Below are 20,496 nucleotides of genomic sequence, written 5' to 3' on the forward strand. Positions count from 1 at the left end.
GTGCTACTCTGAGATTCTGATTTCATAGGTCTGGAGTGGGGCCGGGAGTTTGCATTTCTAACAAATTTCAAGGTGATGCTGATGCCTCTGGCCCAGGGACCGCACTTTGAGAACCGCTGGTGTAAAGGGGTGCAGGCATGAAAACCAGAAGGGTGAGGTATCCCCCTCCCCCCCAGGGAGGTCCTAGGTGACCTCCCCATCCCTGCCTGGCAGGCAGAGGAGACCTGTGATGTGTGAGCCCAGGTGGGCAGTGACCCAGCACTGGCAGGGGCCTGAGGGGCAGCGAGGTGAGTGTGTGTGCTGGGGGAGACCAAGAGGAATGGGGTTTAGACTTGAGGGGGACCTAGAATGGGAGTTCTGGGTGTTCTGAGGGGTGGGGAGGCCAGGGGAGGGAAGGAGAAGTTGGCCGACTTCTAGGGCAGCTGACATGGGGATGGAGGCGCTGATGCGCCACCACAGTGTGTGCGCGCGGGGTGGGTGGGGTTGGGGGCGCCCCCTGGGGGGGGCGGGCTAAGGAGGTGACTGAGGATTCTGGGGAGAGCTGGGCCGCGAGGGCCCAGGGAGTCTGCAGGTGACAGGGCAGCAACGGGGGATGTGATCCTGAAGAGGCTGGGAGTTGGGATTGGGGTGGCTGGGAGCTGATGTGGGGTTCAGCTTTCAGGGGCTGAGGCGCGATGTGAGATTGGGATTTGGGGGCCAGAGAGGGGCGGTGAGGCTGAGCCCAGGTACCGAGGGCAACGTGGAGGGGTCGCGGAGGCGCGCTGGGGAGTCTGGGCGGCAGCTTGTCCCGCGGCTCGGAGGATTACGGCGGGGGCGGGGCGCAGGGGCCGGGGGGCGGGGCGCCAGGGGAGGGGGCGGGGCCGGGAGCGGGGCGGGCGGGGCGCGCCCTGGGTCGCCCGGAGCCCAGCCCGGCGGCCGCGCCTCCGCCGCCGTCCCCGCCCGGAGCCCGGCGCCACCGCCGCCTCGCCGCCACCGCCGGCCTCGCCGCGACGCGGGCATGAGTCTGGCCCGCCGCCCGCCCTGCCAGCGCCCCCGGCCCGGGCCGAGGCTCTCAGGTAACTAGGGGGCTCGAGGCGGGGCGGGGGGCCCTAGGCCGAGCCCGGGAGGCCCTTGGCGACTCCAACCTGAGAACTCTCCAAGCCCTGGGGCTCTTCCTACTCGGGGGCAGGGGCCGGGGAGCTCTGGGACCTGCTCCCCCAAAGCCAGCCCAGGCCCTAGAAACTATCCCCTGAGCTCCCCTCTGCAGAGGGACCCGGGCCGGGGCCTGTCCTCACCCCCTACCCCACAGATATCCATGAAAAGCCCAGGCCCCTGTGCTTCCTGCCCCTGAGCCTGCCATGCCCAAGGGGCATAACCCAGCCCAGGCAGCCCCCACTGTCCTGCTCCCCACTTTCCTACTCCCTCAGCTTTCCCAAATTCCAAGAGACTTTTCTCTACCCCACCTGCCCCCACTGCCCACCTTACCACTTAAACTCATGGCCAGCTTGGGGTCCTGTCCACCTTCTCCCCCATAGCCCCCAAGGCCCTGTTTCCAGTTCAATGCTTTCTGTCACTGCAAAGGGACAGGAGTGGAGTCTGGGCACCTGGCTGATGTGAGCAGAGCAGGACCTCTGTGCAGCCTGCCTGCCCCAAGCCGCAGCTGCCAGGACACTTGGGTGGAGGGTCTGGGGTGGAAGGGTCTGACAGTCAAGGGCAGTGAGGGGCCTGGCAGGATCACAGCAGCCACTGGAGGCTGGCCTTGTCCAGCACAGATTCTGCTCTTGCTCCTTTCAGAGAGATGTGGCACCTGTGCCGGCCATTCCTGTCCCCCACCTGGGATGGGCCCCAGGAGCTGTGCCCCCTTTCAGCCAGTTGCTTGCCTCTCTGTGCCTGGAAACTGGCTACTTGTAGCCCTTCCCTCTCCAGCAGGGCAGCGGGGCTGGGCTGGATGTGACTTCACCCAACAACCCTGGTGGATGGGTGGGGAGAACCGCCCAGCAAGGCCGGGACACAGTGTCAGCAGCATTCACTCCCCCGAGGCAGCGTTGAGCCAAACTGTGGGTCCAGTGCCCTGCTGGTTCTCCAGGAACAACAGTTTGCTGGCCGTGACAGTCGGCGCTGGGAAAGCCCTGGGATTCAGGGATGTGGGAGCCAGCCCTGCTCATACACCTCTGGAAGTTACACATCTGGAAGTTGAGCTGGGTCTGACCTGCTGGTAGCGGGCAAACATGAGAGGGAATTATGCTTTCAGTCCCCAAATACTGAGCCCCCACTCCGCATTAGGTACCTTTCTAGGAGCTGGGATGGAGCCGTTAATTAGAGCAACGCCTAGCATCAGGGAACTGGTATTCTAGGGCGTTCTAGGAGACTGAGCTGCCGAGGAGCCAATGAACTGATGAAGGAACAGAAAAGCCTGTAGCGATGCGCGTGGTGAGGACAGCGAAACTGGATGTCATAATAGAGGCTGATTGGCGGGGCTCCTCTGGTCAGGGTGGTCAGGGAAGGCCTCTCTGAAGAGGCGACCTCTGAGTTGAGACCTGAATGAAGCAGCAGAATGAACCTTGGGACCATCTGAGGGAACAGCGTTGTAGGCGGGGAACAGCAGCAGTGGTCCTGCTTGGGAAGGAGTTGGGCATGTTGAGAAAGAAGAAAGGGCAGCGTGGCTGTGGCTAGGTGTACTGAGCAGGGGGGAGACAAGAGCAGGGAGGAAGGGGACCAGGAGGGAGCAGAGTGGCCATGGTATGGAGGCACAGCATCACTTTTCTGACTTAAGAGCCCAGGAGTCAGGGACTGTTCCAATGTCCCTCATTCCATGGTTCCTCTCTGCCCATTTGGGTATTTGACCTCTTTGCCACCCACCTTGGATGAGACCTGCAGTGCTTCTGGTAGTGGTTTCATGTGGAGATTTGCATGGGGATGGGGGGAGATGGAAGGAGGATCCCTCCTGGCCCAGATAGCTGTCACACTCTGACCGCAGGTGAGGGGAAATGTCCCTGGTGCTGGTGAGAATCCTGCCCATTGGATCTTTGCTGTGAGGTGGAGACAGTGAGACAATAGGGAGCCAGGTGTCCAGGTAGGGATGTCCCCGAAGCCCTGATAAGATCCCATCTCTCAGGGAGTGGAGAGGCCCAGCCAAGCCAGCAGCCGCTCCTGCTCAGTCATTGGTTGCCAACAGCAGCGAGTAGCTTTGTTCTGGAGCCAAAGCCTCGAGGCAGAATCCAGGTGCACAGAGGGAGTGCTTAGGGAGCTGCCTGATGGGGCAGGTGGGCAGGGGAGCCCTGGCCCTTACCTCTGCTGGGCACCAGGGAGTCCCCCTGCCTCCTCCCCACAGGACACCTGCCCTTTCCTGGGAAGAGGGGAGGCTCAGCCTTGCTCTCTCTGTGAAGGAGCCCGTGGTAGCCTGGCCCAGGGTCTGTACTGCCTGATTGAGTGTCTCAGCCAAGAGGATGTCAGGCTGGGAGGAGAAATGAGGGGCCCTTGTTCCCCCCTGCAGTGTTGAGGGCGCTGCTGGGCACCCTGTTTATCTTCTCTGGGTGCTCAGAGCTGAGCTCACAGGCTTGAGACCTCAGATTCTCTTGAGTTAGGGCTTTCTTCCCTGCTGTAGCCTGGTGAGAGGCAGAGCTGGTGGTGGCTCAGGAGCCAAGAGGAAAGTGGCCCCAGGGATGGCAGGGCTGGGGCTGCCTCAGCCCAGGTCCTGGCCTCCTGAACCCTGCTCCACTCCTCTAAGCCTGTACAGCTCAGCCTGGGGCTGTTTCTCTAGCTTGACACTGTGCAGTCCCTCTGGAGGCTGGGCTGGTTCTAGGTGTCCTCCCCCCATACACGCACACCTGATCCCATTGCCCATCAAATTTGTGGTCCACCTTTTGGCCCTTCCCCCTCTCTCCCTACCTCCTCAATCCCCTTTGTACTGTTTTGGATCCCAAGCAGGGTCTTGCTCTTGCCCTTTGCCATCCAGGCTTCCCATGGAAAGTTGCTCTTCTGCTGGTTTATTTCTGTGGGGCTCATTCTAGGGTCTGAGGTATGGGACAGTGTGTGGGCCTACGGACAGACACAGCAGGGGTGCTTCTGAGAGCTTGGTGGCCCAGTCACTGTGGGGATGCTCTGGGAAGGTAGCTGGTGGAAGGAGAGGCCTACATTGGGCCGGTGACAATGGCTGGGTTATGGTGGTTTCGCAGATGGGCAGCAGCTCTTAAAATGAAAACAGCCCTTGTTTCCAAGGCAGAAGCTCTGATTCCAAAGTGGGCAGGCAGGTGCCTCATGGATTTATTTTCTCATTTAAAGTAGGTGGATCTATACTCTTTTTTTTTTTTTTTCTACTAATGGGGAAACTGAAGCACAGAGATGTTGAGTGGCTTGCCCAAACTACCCGGCCAGCTGGATTCACGCTCCTGGCACCCCACCCTGGGCTGCTTGAATGAACCCAGGGGCCTAGTGTTTTCTTGTAAGCATGTACTGAAAGGGGCCTTCCGTGCTATGGCCCCACAGCCGGGGGCCTGCCTGCTGTCATCTTGGAGGGGAATTTATGGAGCTGATCTTGCTTCTGAGGCAAGGCAGCTCCAGGAGCAGGCGGTGGAGACAGCTGGGAAAATTTACCCATCGCTGATGGCCAGAGCCCAGGTGTGTCAGGGCTGTTGGGACCAGTGCCAAGGAGGGGACTCCAGACCAGACTTTACAGGAGAAAAGCAGACCACTTGGGAGGGTCTTGGATCCCAGGGGCCTGGGATAGAAGGAGTGAATGGGCAGGGAGGCAGCTGAGGTGGTGCTGAAGAGGCTGTCAGTGTGCAAGTAGGATAGGGGAGCGGTACCCTCTCTTTGCCCCGCCTTGTTTGCACGTGCCTACTGGGGCAGTCCCATCTGTTCCCTTGTTAGGGATTTAACAGACAGGCTTCCAGGAGATTAATTAATGCCAAGCTGTTGGCAGATCCAGCAGCATGCCTGCCCCAGGCTCTGTCCTGGCAGCACAGATGTCCAGCTGACCCCAGAAATGCTACCCAGCGATCCTGGAGACATGGGGGGGCGATGTTGCTGGCATAGCCCTGCCCCTGAGCCTGGATGGCAGAAAGGGCTTAGGTAGTGGCAGACAGCCTGAGATGGCCACAGGACATTCTACCCCCGGGCCTGCGTCCATCACCCACTCCAAAACTTCTCATTTGTCCCTGGCTGTGCCCCAGGCTTGCTCTGTGACCTTAGCCATGCCGCTTAGCCTCTCTGAGCAACTTTATTTTCCCATCTGTAAAATGGGTATTGAATTGGGTCATCACTGAGGACAGTCCCCCCCGCCCCCTCCAGTCTGCGTCTTGGCTATCCGTTGATTCTTTATCTGATTCTGAGTGATCCCTGCAGGCACTCCCATTGCCCGCCCCATATTGACTTCCCCTTAGTCCCCCTCACTGTCAGACACAGGCCCAGGTGACTGCTGGTTCTCCTGCCGGTGCTCAGGACATGGGGGCACTACATGGCTGGCCAGCCCCAGAGCCTTCCCAGCACCAGGGCCAGGACCAGGCATCTGCTTCCATGATGGCCACCTCCAGCAGGCCCAGCACATTCCTCAGGCTTATCTGGGGGCCCGCCCCACTGGACTCTGCCCTCCCACCCAGGAAGCAACACCCAGAGGAACTGCTGGAGAGTGCAGGGGCTGGGAGCAGGGCCTGAGTGGGCTGGAGGTGCTGATTCTCAGCTTCCTGCCTGGGGCTGGAGACAACCAGGTATAGGAGTGATGGGGTAGAGGGATTGGGGGTGTCTCCTGAGACTGACAAAGCAAATTGTCCTTAACCTCAAGGAGTTTGGGGTTCACTCAGACACCAGACTCTGTGCCACCTCCTGGGGAACCTCTCCATCTCAGGGAAGGCTCCCGTGGGCCTCCTGTGCATGGAGGGAGCAAATTACCCTAAGTTTGCCCCGAAGTTGTAGCAGGAGATTGGGCCGGACAGCACGTCCCAGGCCACCTCTTCCTCTGCCCCCACCTCCACCGCGGCGCCAGCGTCCGCCCTCCCAGGAAGGGGTTAACTGCCAGCCCCAGCCGTGAGGGAGGGGACTGGGCTGGACCATTTTCCCCGCCGATGCCTCCACCTCGGTTTTCCTGAATGGTTCCGTCGTCCTGGGGTGGGGAGGGAAGGGAAGGAAGAAGGGCGGGAGCAGGGGGGAGGAAGGGAGGGAGGAGTGTGGGAAGAGGAAGGAAAAAAGAGCGAGACAGCGAGGGAAGAGAAAGATGTCACTGTCTAATCTCCCTGTCATTTTTATTTCCAGCAGGCGCCGGGCGAAGGAGCTGCTAGAACAATGCTGAGGCTGGCGAGGTGAGGGGCAGCCCGGCTCTGGCTCTGCGAGGAAGCCCCGAAGGAGTGTCGCGAACAGGTGATCGGAGGAGCCGGAAACTGAGGCCACCTGGGCATCCCTCCCCTCCTCTCGGCCAGGCCCGGCGCCCAAGAGAAGGTGGGGAAACCATGGCGACCAATTTCAACGACATCGTCAAGCAAGGCTACGTGAAGATGAAGAGCAGGAAGCTCGGGGTGAGCCACCCCCCAGGGCCCTGCCCTCTGAGGGTCAGGCGCAGAGGACTTGGTCTGGAACCTGGCGGGTCGGGGTACGCAGCCAGGCATCCTGCATATGCGGTCTCCAGGCTTCTGGCCAGCGGGCTGCCTGGCATGAGCCTGGGCCCAGCCCTGCCTGCTGCAGCCCCCGCCCCAGCAGGACTGGCTGGCATCCCAGGGGCTGGGCCAGTGGTGGCAGCCGATGGGCAGGCAGCTCCTTGGCTATTGTTGAAGTTGTCGCCAGGGCCAGGAGTGCTGGAAATGTCGGGTTGACTGAGCTAAGACCAGCTTCTCACTTCCCCTCTCCTTGTCTCCTCGCTGCCGCCTCCCTGTTTCTCCCCTCCCCTCTCCTGGCCTCTTTTCTTAAGTACCTCCTCGACCGCTGTTTCCCATTGCTTTCTGTGTACAGGTATTTATTTATCTGTGGGTGTTGATTTGACCGTTAAAGAAGTGTTTGAAAAGGAGAGTGGCTGGTTGTGGGGGCGCGTGGTGGTGTGAGGGGTGCGGAGGCTGATGTTTATGTGGTTTATGAATGAGAACTTGGGGCCTGTGGCTCCGAGTTGCTCCCTCTGTGCTCCATGTTTAGCCTGGAGCTGGGCTTGGAAGCCTCATGGAGATGAAGCCTCGGACACACCTGGGTGTGCATCCTCCCCCACGCCCTGCTGGTGAAGACCCCCCAGAAGGCATGAGCAGGGACCCCAGGGACCAACTTAACGATCTTGGTGGAATTGTCCAAGAGGGGCCTGGCAGCTGCCTCCTCCCAGTAGGATGAAAACCCTGGTGACTGAGGTGGCCCAAGTCTAGTGTTTTACCTGGGTCTCTGGTCCCTCCCTTCTCCCCTCCCCCGTGGCCTTGATGGGGTGGGTTGGCTCAGACTGCTCAAGGCTCCCTGGCTGTGCCTGAGTGGGGTGGGGGAGAGCAGGGCTTCCTACCAGCTCCCCTGCCTGGGTACCGCCTGCGTACAGGACAGAGCAGCGCTGGCCTTGGCGAGGGGATCCCTCTCCTGCCTAAGGGCCCCGTGGGGGTATGTTTGTCTGTCCAGCAGCTGAGCTGCGGGCATGTTTGCAGCCTTATCTGAATTTAGATTTTCGTCCCATCCTGGGCACCAGCCCAGGAGACTGGGCTCTGGTGGCTCTCGGCCACTCTGCTTTTACCCTGAGAAAGGGCTGAAGCCCACTTGGAGCACAGACCTAGGAGAGAGGCTGAAGCGGGGAGGCCGAGTGGGTAGGGGGGCAGCTTCTAATGTGGCTCCTCATTCCTATGTGTCCAGACCTAGCAGGTCCCCAGGAGCTGGCTGGGCTGAGGCCCTGTCCAGGACAAAGCTTACCTGGAAGGCAAGCCACTTGGGGCAGCCGCTGGGCTCAGTTTCAGACCTGTTCTGGTAGACTGGGAACCTCTAAGGTGGGCACAGCCAGGGGAAGGGGCATTGGGAGCTGGGGCAGGGCTAGGCCCAGTCTGGAGTCCACCACTACTCAGAGAATTTAGCTTCCCCATGCAGACCTGGTATGAGGGACTGCAGTCACCCCCAGGACAGCCATTATGGTCTCAGCCCACGGAGGTGAGGGGGGAGGGGCTGAAAGAGATCAGGAGCCCACCCTCCCACCTGCCAGAGCCTTCCTCCCAGGCAGAGCTGTGGCAGTGTTTCTGAAGTACTGATCAAAGACCTGGGGAAGTGGGGAAGGAGGGCTCTTGAGTGCAGTGGCTCCCTGGGGCTCTGTGTGTGTGTGTGTGTGTGTGTGTGTGTGTGTGTGTGTGTGTGTGTGTGTGTATTCCTGTAACCAGGCAACCAGAGTGCTCAGGCCCCCAGGCCTTTTGCCCCTGACACTGCAGGCTGCATGGAGTCCAACCTGGCAGGGCATATCTGGGTCATGCATGCATCCATCCATTCATTCATGGTCCCGTCATATGTTCATTCAGAGCTCTGTTAATGAGGCTACCAGGATGTGAGTGAGGATTCTGAGAAGAAAATACAGTGTTTGTCCTAAAGGAGCTCCTCAGCTGAGTGCTGAGGCCTGCTGTTTAGATAGATAGACCAGGAAGCTGAGCCAGGATCATGGGATGGGGGCTGCCTAGGCCCCCTGTACCCTAGGACTCTGCCTGCCAAGGACCTGGTGCCTGCATGGCAGAACAGGGCTGGGGAGGGGGCAGGGGCTTGGGGCTATGGTCCAGAGGCCCCCTCACCAACTCTGCTCTGGGACACCCCTCAGTCTCCCTACTGTTTGCCAGTGAGGGGAGCACTAGAGATTTCTGGGGAGTGGGGTCTCCAGGCTTCTGGAGTGCCCCCTGAAAGAGGAGGGACATTCCAGCCAGACTCTGGGCTGGAAGAGAGCCTGAGGCAGGAGGGAGGGGGCCATGGAAGGAAAAGTCAGCATCCCAGGCAGGTAGGTAGGGCCACCCCTCAAGTTGTCTGATCAGCTAATTTGCCCCTATAGCCCTAGAGAATGGTCTGCTCCCCTCCCTGGCTTTGATCCTTGGGAGGAGTCCAAGAAGCTATAAAGAACTTGGGTGGTTTTAGGCACAGGGTCACTGGCAGTGGTTGGACAAGGAGGGAACCTTGCGAGGGAAGGCACTGTGCTCTGGGGTCACCCCAGGTTCTTGGCCCTATCCCTTTACTTTGAGAGCCTCTGGTTTCCCAACTGGAACAGGCAACTAACCCTGGCCCCCTACACTCCAGGGTTGGTTAAAGAATGAAAAGAGTGTGTGAGTGAAAGCTGCTGGAATCAAGAGGAGGTGTTGCTCACACCGAGCCCTCCCTGGCTCTGAGAACAAGGCTGTGGTGATGTGCAGGCTGGGAGTGGAAAGTGGGCTGATCTCTCTCTAGGACACTCCCGCTGTTGTGGTTGGTGCCGCTGGAGCCCTGGGCTGAGCTTTGTGTGCAGTGGGCTCCGAGTTTTAGCTCTGGATCTAGTCAGTCTGTTTTAAGGACTAACTCTGCCATTTATTAGCTGTTATTTAACTTTTTGGTGCCTCAGTTTCCTTATCTATAAAGTGGAGATAATAGAACTGACCTCAAGAGTGACCCTGAGATGAACTGTGTAGAGTGCTAATACCAGCAAGTACAAATAAGAGACACTCAATAAATGTGAGCTACTTATGTCACAGCTGAACAATGCGGAGGTTAGGGGTGCCCAGCCCCCTCCCCCTCACAGTAGAAAATCTTTTGACTTCTCAGTCGTCCCTTGGTATCTGCAGGAGATTGGTTCCAGGGCCCCTGCAGATACCAAAATCCACAGATGCTCCAGTCCCATATATAAAATGGATGAACAATGCATACAGCCGGCCCTCCACAGCCATGGCTTCCCAACCACAGATTCCCAACCACAGATTAAAAAAAAAATCCTGCAAAACCTGGGATATAGAAGGTCAGCTGTATATTTATTGAAAAAAAATCCATGTGTAAGTGGACCCCCGTGGTTCAAACCTGTGTGGTTCAAGGGTCAACTGTACACTCAGAGCTGAGCTCACAGTAAATGGGAGTGTACCCTTTGTGGAACAGCTTTCAGAGCCAGCCAAGAAATAACTGCCTTTCAATTTGGGGAGGGGAACTCTCCCCCAGGGGGTGTCATGCTGGTGGTGTCTGCTGTCCCCAGGTTTTCTCCTGGGCTGGGGCCTCCCTGGAAGGCTGTGTGGCACTGCCCCCTGAGGTAGGCAAGGGTAACTGCAGGGCCCTGTTGGGTGGGAGCGGGAGCCTGATCCCCTTGTCATCTTGCCCCACAGATCTACCGAAGGTGCTGGCTAGTGTTCCGGAAATCCTCCAGCAAGGGGCCCCAGCGGCTGGAGAAGTATCCGGATGAGAAGTCAGTGTGCCTCCGAGGCTGCCCCAAGGTGAGGGGGCTGAGCCCTAGCTCCCCTAACCTGGAAGCAGTGATGAATTAAGAGTCCTGAGGGCCACGAGCACCCTCCTGGGGGTGGCAGAACTGTGGGAATGCAGAGGGAGGTGCTCCAACCTGGCTGAGTCCTTTGTGGATGCTGTCACAGGTGACCGAGATCAGTAATGTCAAGTGTGTCACACGGCTCCCCAAGGAGACCAAGAGGCAGGCGGTGGCCATCATATTCACTGATGACTCAGCCCGCACCTTCACCTGCGACTCAGGTGAGGCGTAGGGGCTGCAGGCCTCCACCCAGCCTCCTCTGGGCCAGCCATGGTTCAGTGGTCCAGTTGGGAGGAGACAGCAGGGCTAGCTCCGGCTGGTCTGGTGGTTGTGGGTGAGGGTTGGGGGGTGCCTTTGAGTGAGCAGACCCCCACGATGAGGTGGGCCTGGCCCTCCCTGCTTTGCATGGGGGGGATGGTGGGATAACTCAGGCTGAGTAGATGGGGCAGGCTGCCAGGGGACCCTGAGCCAGCAGCATGACGGGGTGCCACTTTCTCCAGAGCTGGAGGCAGAGGAGTGGTACAAGACCCTGTCTGTGGAGTGTCTGGGGTCGCGGCTCAACGACATCAGTCTGGGAGAGCCGGACCTCCTGGCCCCAGGAGTGCAGTGTGAACAGACAGGTGAGGCCTGGCACTGGGAGGGGGAGGAGGGGCAGGAGGCCCCCATGGGAAGCTCCAGGCCCACTCATCTTCCCTTCAGATCGCTTTAACGTCTTCCTGCTGCCCTGCCCCAACCTGGATGTGTATGGCGAGTGCAAGCTGCAGATCACCCACGAGAACATCTACCTCTGGGACATACACAACCCTCGCGTGAAGCTCGTCTCGTGGCCCCTCTGCTCACTGCGCCGCTACGGCCGGGACACCACACGCTTTACCTTTGAGGCTGGCCGGTAGGACCCTCTTGCCCACCCTGTCCCACCGTGGTAGTGATGGTGGCTGCTGTTCGTTCGTGTCAGGCACCGTGCTGGGAGCCTGTTATTTATTGGTGTAGCAACCCAAAAGGGAACACAATATTCCCATTTTACAGATGAAGAAATTGAGGCTCACAGCTGGCAGGTCAAGTGAGGCGGTTCACCAAAATCAAACTGCTAGGCTCATATCAAGTGCAGGCACTGGCACTTCCTAGCTCCGGGTTTGTGGACCCAAGTCTCAGTTTCCTCATTTGTCACACGGGGGACAAGAAAAGTACCTAACCTCATGGGATTGCAGAGAGGATTGGGTAACTCGTAGCATGAGCTCGGGAGCCAGCTTGCCTGGCCTTGAATTCTGTGTAATCCTCTGTGTAACCTTGGTGAAGTTACTTACCTTCTGTATGCCTCAGTTTCCTCATTACAAAGTGGTTTGAGAAAAACCCCTAAAAATGAGGAAATTGTAATAGTGCAGAGTGGGGGAAGGGAGTGGAACGGGCCAATTCTTGTAAAGCATTTAGACCACCACCTGGCACATCGAAACTGCTCAGCACGTTTGAGCTGTGTGGTCAGACCCCCGGGTGACGGCCCTGCCTGATCCCAGAGGGCCCGGCGTACAGAGAACCCCGCCAAGCACATGCATGCGTGATGGGGTCCCCACCACCTTGCCTTCCATGCCACTTGTGTCCCCAGGATGTGTGATGCTGGGGAAGGGCTCTACACCTTCCAGACACAGGAAGGGGAACAGATTTACCAGCGGGTCCACAGTGCCACCCTGGCCATTGCCGAGCAGCACAAGCGGGTTCTGCTAGAAATGGAGAAGAACGCAAGGGTGAGGCAGTGGGCACCTTGGCCCAGGCACGGGGAGGCTGGGGGTGGGCAGGCGGGGTGCCTGGAGGCTGCCAGCTGTCTCCACAAAGTGTGTACACAGTAGAGGCAGCCAGGGTCTTGGGCTGGCTGCTCGGGGGTAAGCAACTCCCCCAGGGCTAATGGGAGGGACCCCCTTCTCTGGCCCACAGCTGCTGAACAAGGGCACGGAACATTATTCCTACCCCTGCACGCCCACTACCATGCTGCCCCGCAGTGCCTACTGGCACCACATCACGGGCTCCCAGAACATTGCCGAGGCCTCCAGCTATGCCGGTGAGTCCCTGCAGTGCCCCACGGCCACCTGCCACGAGGCTCTGTGGAAGACAAGGCCTTCTGGGCAGGGGTCTTTCGACCTGGACCAGAGTCCTGAGCCTGCCTCTGTGTCCACAGGTGAGGGGTATGGGGCAGCCCAGGCCAGCTCAGAAACGGACCTCCTCAACAAATTCATCCTGCTAAAGCCAAAGTCCAGCCAGGGGGACAGCAGTGAGGCCAAGACCCCAGCCCAGTGACAGCCGGGCTGGCGTGCACCGATGACTACTGGGGCTGCCTGCTGTGGGGCTGCCTGCAGCGTACTATAGATAGCCTCAAGGGGCTGTTGGCCAAGAGCCTGGAGAAAGGGAGCAAGCTGTCCCTTCCTTGCCCCCATGGGTGAGGCTGGACCAAGGCAAAGGGCTGGCCACACTACCTGAGCATGTGAGGGGCCGGAGCTACCATGGGACTATATACTGTTCATGATTTTAATATATATGGCTTATGACATATTCTATATTAATGAGATTTCCCCTCATCCCTCCCTGCCACCACATACACATTTTTCAATCCCATGACCAGGCCACAATCAAGGCGGGTTTTGAATGTCCTCCGTGGTACAGCCCTCCCGCTGCCAGGACTCGCTCGAGCTGCCAGGGCCAGAGGGAGACAATCAGAACTCAAGGCTGGCGCGCTGACAGTGGGCTTTCCCCAGGCAGCCCAAGGGCTAAGACAGCAGGTGGCTTCTCAGTTCCTCTGGGCCTGGAGTGGCACAGGAAGGATCCGAACTTACACCGTGCCACTCGGTGACAACTGGTTGACACCTCAGGTGAAAAATCTGGTTTGAAAAAGAAAATTTCTGCCCAGGCTCCTTCTGCTTCGTAGGCTGAGAAGATAACCTGTGGGCAGGAGTGCTGGCAACCTCAGCCAGGGGAGGACGGCCAGTCCCAGCTCTCCCCTGCCCCAGGGTCAGGCCAGGAGGGAAGGCTGCAGGACTGCTGTGGGGAGCTCCCCTGCTGCCCCCTCTCACTGACCTGGGATGGCCAGTGCCCCTGCAGAGGGGCCCCTCTCTGTTTGGCCACCCTCTGGCCAGAAAGCACTCAGAAACCAGCCCTTCCATTTCCTCCTCCCCACATGGTGCTGAGGCTCCCCGCTGAAATGCAATTAAAGCAATTGATTTTCTAGTGCTGGTATTTATTGACTACTGGGCAGAAGGGCTATCTTTCTATCCACATCAAACCTTTGGTTGTGTGTATGGTTTTGTTTTTTAAAAAATACTTTAGGGTTCTGATTTGTGGGAACAGACCTTGTTACCTTGATGTAAATAACCACTATTCAAGTTATGGCAGGAGGGTGATAAAGCAGGAGGCCCCTCCAGCAGAGCCGTGGAGCCAGGGAGGTGGCCACAGCCAGCTCAGCTCTGAACCTGACCCAGGGGATGACCACCAGAGAAATAAGCTAGCCTGAGAAGAGAGCCTGGCCCAAGGCCTTGGAGACGGAGGCAGAGCTGGCTGGCTCAGCTAGTGGCACGATGACGCATGAAGGAGATTATGTTGTGCTCTTTATTGCCAAAAATAAAAACTCTGTTAATAAATATCCTTCCTTTCTGTACTGTATCTCCGGTTTTCTCCACAATCCTCCTGACAGGCTGCCTAATTAACTGCTTTGAGTATGTGCCTACCTACAGGACTTATGGGTCAAGGCCAGACCTTCATTAAGGCCCTGGCCCGCCCCCCCTCCCCACCACACCCCAAAATAAATAAGTGGATCAATGGCAGTGAAGTCATAACTGATGGGTAGAGAATGAATACAGGGTTTATTTGACAGCAGGGCAGTAGGGTGGGGGTAAGGGTTGGGGAGGGGCATGCAGCCAGGGTCTAACACTGTTCTCAAAGGGTTTGAGAATTTGAGTGAAATGTGCAGGGACTGGGTTTATAGACAGCCTGAATGAGAATTCTAGCACTCAATCCTAACACCAGCAACCTAAGGTACAACTGTAAAAATTCCAACTTTTGGACAGAAAGTTTAAAGCTGAAATGACCAAAATGGGGAAGCAGTGTGACCCCCTACAGGCAAACGGAAACCGGCAAAGGGAGGTCTAGGTTCTGGGGAGACAACCGGCAATCATCAGGCAGAGGGGTGAGTGATGTGGAATGTCCAGTAAAGGTCTGTCCTGCCTCAAATACCAGTGGCACCCCTGGTAATCTACCTGTGAGCAAGCAAGGCTGGGGTGCCTACCCTTCCCCTCTGTCCAGTTGGTACTGATGGCTTGCCAAGTTTAGGTAACAGCTGCCCAGACTCCAGAAGCTAGAAAAGCCTCAGGAGAGACCTGAACACAGCTGCTGCTCGGATCCATATCCGCTGAAGCGGATGAGCTGCGGCTAATTTATGGTGAGGACATCACTCTGGATCTCATGGCTTAACTGGGTCTGTAAATCACTCAGCTTCTTCTTCAATCCAGAGAGGGCTGAGAGGACAATGGTTTCAGGGCGCAGAGAGCCACAGGACTCCACGTTGTAGTAAAACCTGAGAGGCGAAAGTCCAGTGAGAGCCCTCCCCAAGGGGCTGGCTATCCTGAGCTTCGGCCAGGGCCACTCTCCCTCCCTTCTGAGTCTTGCTTGAATCCCACCAGGAACTCAACTTGCCCCAGGGTTGACCTCCATTCTCTTATAAACAGTGGTCTTTACAAGGCCTCAAAGACGCTACAGCCATCTCAAAAAGATATTGTGGCCTGGCTGGCATGGCTCAGCTCAGTGTTTTGAGTGTTGGCCTACGAACCGGAGTTCATGGTTCGATTCCCAGTCAGGGCACATATCTGGGTTTCGGGCTTGATCCCCAGTCCAGGGCATGAAGGAGGCAGGTGATCAATGACTCTCATCATTGATGTCTCTCTCTCTCTGAAATCAATTAAAAAAAAAGGTATTGTGAAACCCCCAAAACACTTCTGTACAGACGTATCCCACACTGAGGAAAACATGGAAAATAAGTAAGTGGGGTCACACAGGCCAGCATCTCCACATTCATCACTAGAAGACTGGTAAGTTTCCAGCCCTGGGTTGACCTCTTTTTTGGAGGCTGAAACCAGAATGGAACAGCTTGGATACTGGAGGTCTCTTTTTCAGTGACGAAAGGGGGATGTGTCTGTCAGGGGTTCAGTCGTCACCAGCCGCTCCTCAGCTTGACAGCTGGGACATGAGGGAAGGGGTCACCCTAACTCAGAGCCCGCACCAAAACTATGTTCCTATATACTTCACCCTCGGTGCTGGCCCGGCTTACCTCTCGGGCTTGCCGTTAGGGTCGTAGGGAGCCTGTGACTCATCTTCGTCCAGCTCTGAGTACTCACTCTTTGGCCTGGAGTAAAACGCAGGGCAGTGCACGGTTGCTACTGCTGCTTCCAGGCACCTGCGCCCACAGTGAGCTTGCCCATCTCAGTCACTAGGAGCCACGTCCACCCCACCCACTCTGCCTGCCTTCATTCCCAGCTGGAACCTACCATTCCTCTGGCTTGGGGTACACTGTGTGCCTCAGGGCATTGTCGGGATCATATTCAAAAGCCACCCCTGCAGTCGGGTTCCACTTAGCATGCTCCTTGCCAAAGCCCTTTTTGGCATAGGCACGAAGTCTCAGCTCCTGGCCCTTTCGCAGCTTGACGATGAGGATGTCTGTGGGGAGAGGTGGGGAGATGAGGGGCCAGGAGAGGCCCAGTCCTGCCACATTCTGACCTAGATTGCCACTGGGAGACCATACACATCTGGAGAAACAGAATAAGGGCCAGCTGAGGAGACCAGTCAGCAGGAGAGGCTGTGTCTGGTCTGCCTCCCTGCTGTTCTGCAAAGTAACAGGTAGGGTAGACATCACACTCACACCAGCCCCTTACCGTCCTGCTCCACATAGTCATTGGGGTCATTATCTCGGTTCCGGGATGTCACCTGCAGGGAGCCCAAACAGACAATAGCTGCCCATCTCCCAGTCACTTCTGACAAGTACTTCCCAGCACCTCCCAATCGCAACATGCCAAACAAGGGACAGGATGCCTGGGAATGAGGGGGAAGAAGTGCCTACTAGGACCCAATCTTTGCTGGTGACTGTATCCCACCCCCTACTTACTGGGACACATACTTCTCAGCTTCATGACAACTCCCTCAGTCAAAACAGTACCATGGCCTTTTAAAAGGGTCCCAGGGTGACAGAGGGCACACAGCACCAACAATGCTCTGCCCACCCCAGCAGGAGTCCACAATCAGCACTTCTGGGCACCAAGGGTAACACAGGGCAAGTCAGTGTCTTATAAGAATCTGCCCCAGTCTGGCCCACATGGAGGCAGGAGAAGAGCAAAGGTCCTGGGCAGGAACCTGTCCTTAGACACTAACTGGAATGACCCGGGGGCTGTTGGAGATGAGGTCCCGAGATGTGACATGACGAGTCTGGTCTTCATTGCATCGCACATCAAGAGTGAACTCCACCGAACACTCGGGGCAGAACTCTTCACACGTGCAGTCCTGGGGCAGGAAGAAAGGCAGGCGTGAGTCTACGGAGAGATGGCGGATCCTGAGCTTCCTGCTTCGGATCCCCAGTTCCTCATGTCTCTTCATCTGGAAAAGGGCTGACCAGTCTCCAGGCCCTTGGGAGCTGTGTCAATCTGTAACCTTCTCAAATGCAGGTACTTCTCAGTTTAGGGACAATCCATATGTGCTGACAACCACACTTCCTTCCACGCCCACCAGCTGCTGGGCTGCCACTGGGACACATGCTTCTCACATCTCAGCCTGGCCCTGGGAGTGCCCTTCCCCAGAGAACCGCAGAGATCCTCTAGTTCAGCCTCCCGTAAGTGGACTAGCTCAGGAATGGAATCATCATTTAAAATAAAGGGAACTATAGAAAAAAATACCTTTCAAGTTCTAGACTACTGACCTTTTCCTAAAAAAACAAAAACCTTTCTGTTATGGAAAATGTCATACCCTCATAAAAACCAACAAGAGTATAATAGGCTGTAACCATCCCTCAACTTCAATAATTATCAAGTTTTCTGTTCCTAAAGCACCCCATTCCCTGTTGGGTACCATCTGCTAAATAGCAAAAGGCACTCGAGCTCAACAACAACAAAAGGTATGAGAGGAGTCTGGTAGAGATATAAAGAGACTAAAGAGACAGAACAACCAAACACAATATCTTGATGAATCACAGACCCACAAACAAAAAACAATGAAGGTCATTTTGGAGGAAACCAGGAAAACCTGATTATGGACTGGACATAGTTATTACAAATTAGTGATGACGTTCTTAGGCATGCTAATAATGTGGCTGGGCAGGAAAATATCCTTATTCTCAGGACGTGCATGCTGAAGTAGGTAGGGGAGAAGTGTCATGGTACATGCAAATTTCTTTCAAATAGTTCAGCAAAAACATATATATATGTATATATACACACACACACACGCATATATAAAACCACACATATACACACACATATATATACACACACACACAAGCACATATATATATAACTAAAGCAAATGTAACAAGATGTTAACAACTAGTAACTAAAGGTCAAAAGTAAGTGGGAATTTATTTTTCTGATCTTCAGCTTTTCTGTATATTTTGACTATACCATCTTTCAGTAAGTGTAATACTAGAAATAAATTTAATGGAAGAAATTACTAGGCCAAAGGGCATGCATATCTTTATGCGGGATATTGCCAAACACCTCTTCAACTGGCTGTACACCTATCCCCACCAATATCTGTGGGAGATGTGATGCAAATATGGCCAAATGTTCAAATGTGACAAGTTGCTTGGTGCAAGCATGAGTATCTGTTATATTAGCTCCACACTTCGCTTGAATATTTCTTTAAAATATATATATTTACATTTATAGGTCAAATCAAATTAACCACCACAAAAATGACATGCCCTAGGGAATTAGAAGATGGGCTGATTCAGGATCACCCAAAGCCATCAAGAGGGAAGAGTCTCAAGCTATTATCTAATATAGTCCCGGTGAAGGGATGCAGGTAACCTAGTCCTGTCCCATTCTCTCCCTAGACCAAGGCCTGCTAACCTACCATTAGAGAGCAAACACAGCCCTGGAGGAAGGGGACCATATTTAATAGCATCATCCATGGGGTGAGTCACAAATCTGGCAGTCCCTCAGGTGATGCTCTGTAGGGTAGTTCTCACTTCCTCTCCTGTGCCCCTCCCCACCCCCCGCCAACCTTTTGTTGACTCCTTTTAGCCTCCTAGGCCCCTGTCACTGGGAAGAGATGCTCTGGAAAGCAGAATCTGAACAGATAAGACTCTGAAATAAACCAGCCCCTATTTGGTATACATGGCATTTTGGTGTATACCCCCTCTTGTGTGACTGATGCCCTTTGAGACTGACTAATCAATCTGAGGCCCATTAGAACCAAAGGCCAATGCCTGCCTTGGGCTCTAGACAACAGCATCTCCATATCGTTTTTCTAAAGGCTAGAAGCAAGATGCCAGAAAAATCCTTCTGAAAACTGAAGGCCCCCTCCTCTCCCGCCCAACATTCCACCTAATCACCCAACATACCCGGGAGTACTGCAGCTTGTCCACAATGTCATCACTAGTGAGGGGAATTAATCCTGGAAGACAAAGAAAAGCACTTTGAAGAGGGCCGAGCAGCCAAGCCAAAAGCAGAACCTAGAAAGCCCCTTGGGAGTGAGGAGGCCTCCTCTCTGACACCAGGCACAGCCCCCTCCTTTTCACCTTCCCAAACCCAGCACTCACCAAGCCTATGAGCGATGAACTCATCATGAAGGACTGAGGAATTGGCATCAATCTGAACCCAGTCAATGGCTAAAAAGTGAAGGAAGCAGACACGCAGCTTAGCCACCAAATTCACCTAAAGACTTAGAGCTGTGGTTCTCAAGATTCAGGAACCACCTGATGCTTATAAACTGCAGAGGCCTGGGCCAGGTTGCCAGACTCTGATTCACACAGCTCTAGAATAGGGTCCAGAAATCTTCATTTTAACAAGAACCGCACACACCACATACCCCTTCTGTACTCAAGAGGGTTTAATGCTGGGGTTCCCTGAACCACAGAGAAAAACAACTTAGAGAACAGTATAGGAGCAGAAACATGTTTCTTAGAGCTGAATATTTCCATGAGAAGCACTTACATGTGCTATTCATGCCAACACCAAATCCAAGAACACAAACTATTTGGGTCCTTAAGTCAGGGAAAATCTCACAGAGGTAACGCAAACTTCTAATCTATATCTCATTTTATGGCATAATGACCAGATTACCCTTTATTTAACACTTTAGTATCACTCAATCAACCAATGTTTACAGAATTCTTTACTGGGCAAGGCATACTAAGTATAAAACCCAGTCCCTACCAGCAATGAGCTAACAAATAGTAGGGGAAAGGCTGTATGCTCACACACTTAAGCACACATTCATTCATTCATTCATTCATTCATTCATTCATTCACATCGGCGTGCAAACAAATCATAAAGCAAATGGCATGGGCGCTCACCTGCCAAATTAGGGGTGTGAACATTAGAAATGGAGGTCACAGGAGGGTGGGGGTGAGTCGAAGGGGGGACTCGTGGGCCTGGCAACGAGGAGGCGGGGGTGGCTTACCTATTATGGGCACCTCTGCGATGAAAACCCTCCGAATAGAATTGGCCACCCTGAGAGATAAAAACCAAGCGGCGTGAGGGCAATGCAGCGTCGACATGCCGATCCCGCGCCCCCCGGTTCCCAAGGTGAAAACCGTAGCACAGGGGGCCAGCAGACACGGCCTCGGCCCCACCCCCGGGCTGGGGCCCCCGGCGCTCGAGCAGCCAGCCGCTGCCCTGAACAGGCTTACGCTAGGTCCGTGTTCTCGATGATGAACTTGACATTCTCGTCGGTGAGCTCTGTGATCCGCACGGTGGGCTGGTTGGCGTACGGCATCGCGCCCGGCCTCCTGCGTCAGCCCCGCAGCGGGCCGCCGCACCGGGAGTTACCGGAAGCCGGTCAGTGCAGCTTCCGCCGCTTCCTCGGAGGGGCCCAGAGCGCCACCTGCTGCTCGGAGGCCGGCACTGCTCCGGGCCCGCCGTTTTCTACCCACCATCTG

The 20,496-nt window shown here is 55.7% G+C and overlaps 2 protein-coding genes across 3 annotated transcripts; one reads left to right on the forward strand and one right to left on the reverse strand.

Moving 5' to 3' along the window:
• Window positions 1-961: 961 nt before the first annotated feature.
• On the forward strand, window positions 962-13,998 carry DOK4 (docking protein 4). Of its 2 annotated transcripts, none has more exons than XM_087826634.1 (8): window positions 962-1,055; window positions 6,226-6,485; window positions 10,224-10,331; window positions 10,485-10,599; window positions 10,879-10,998; window positions 11,078-11,267; window positions 11,979-12,117; window positions 12,305-13,998. In XM_087826634.1, exons 2-8 carry the CDS (start codon window positions 6,420-6,422, stop codon window positions 12,662-12,664), a joined length of 1,098 nt encoding a protein of 365 aa, XP_087682760.1. In that variant the 5' UTR covers window positions 962-1,055; window positions 6,226-6,419; the 3' UTR covers window positions 12,665-13,998. The 2 variants fall into 2 exon arrangements, with proteins under 2 accessions (XP_087682760.1, XP_087682761.1); XM_087826635.1 differs by lacking the exon at window positions 962-1,055 and having other exon boundaries at window positions 6,141-6,485; window positions 12,305-12,428; window positions 12,546-13,998.
• A 203-nt stretch (window positions 13,999-14,201) lies between these two features.
• Window positions 14,202-20,373, reverse strand: POLR2C (RNA polymerase II subunit C). Its single transcript, XM_016206558.2, has 9 exons — window positions 20,248-20,373; window positions 20,019-20,068; window positions 19,155-19,223; window positions 18,957-19,009; window positions 16,775-16,903; window positions 16,282-16,333; window positions 15,898-16,066; window positions 15,681-15,755; window positions 14,202-14,930 (listed from the first exon to the last, which is right to left on the reverse strand). Exons 1-9 carry the CDS (start codon window positions 20,331-20,333, stop codon window positions 14,786-14,788), a joined length of 828 nt encoding a protein of 275 aa, XP_016062044.1. The 5' UTR covers window positions 20,334-20,373; the 3' UTR covers window positions 14,202-14,785.
• Between the last annotated feature and the right edge of the window lie 123 nt (window positions 20,374-20,496).

This window comes from Miniopterus natalensis, chromosome 18 (genome assembly GCF_054644295.1).
Source record: "Miniopterus natalensis isolate mMinNat1 chromosome 18, mMinNat1.hap1, whole genome shotgun sequence".
Classification (NCBI taxonomy): Eukaryota; Metazoa; Chordata; class Mammalia; order Chiroptera; family Miniopteridae; genus Miniopterus; species Miniopterus natalensis.

Excerpts from the sequence above, each read along its gene's own strand:
- POLR2C (XM_016206558.2), bottom strand. The coding sequence starts at position 20,333 with ATGCCGTACGCCAACCAGCCCACCGTGCGGATCACAGAGCTCACCGAC. Across the intron at positions 16,904-18,956 it reads ACAAGCTGCAGTACTCCCGG|GACTGCACGTGTGAAGAGTT; the intron begins GTATGTTGGGTG and ends TTCCTGCCCCAG. Across the intron at positions 15,756-15,897 it reads TACCCCAAGCCAGAGGAATG|GCCAAAGAGTGAGTACTCAG; the intron begins GTAGGTTCCAGC and ends GTTTTACTCCAG.
- DOK4 (XM_087826634.1), top strand. The coding sequence starts at position 6,420 with ATGGCGACCAATTTCAACGACATCGTCAAGCAAGGCTACGTGAAGATG. Across the intron at positions 10,600-10,878 it reads CACCTTCACCTGCGACTCAG|AGCTGGAGGCAGAGGAGTGG; the intron begins GTGAGGCGTAGG and ends CACTTTCTCCAG. Across the intron at positions 10,999-11,077 it reads AGTGCAGTGTGAACAGACAG|ATCGCTTTAACGTCTTCCTG; the intron begins GTGAGGCCTGGC and ends TCTTCCCTTCAG.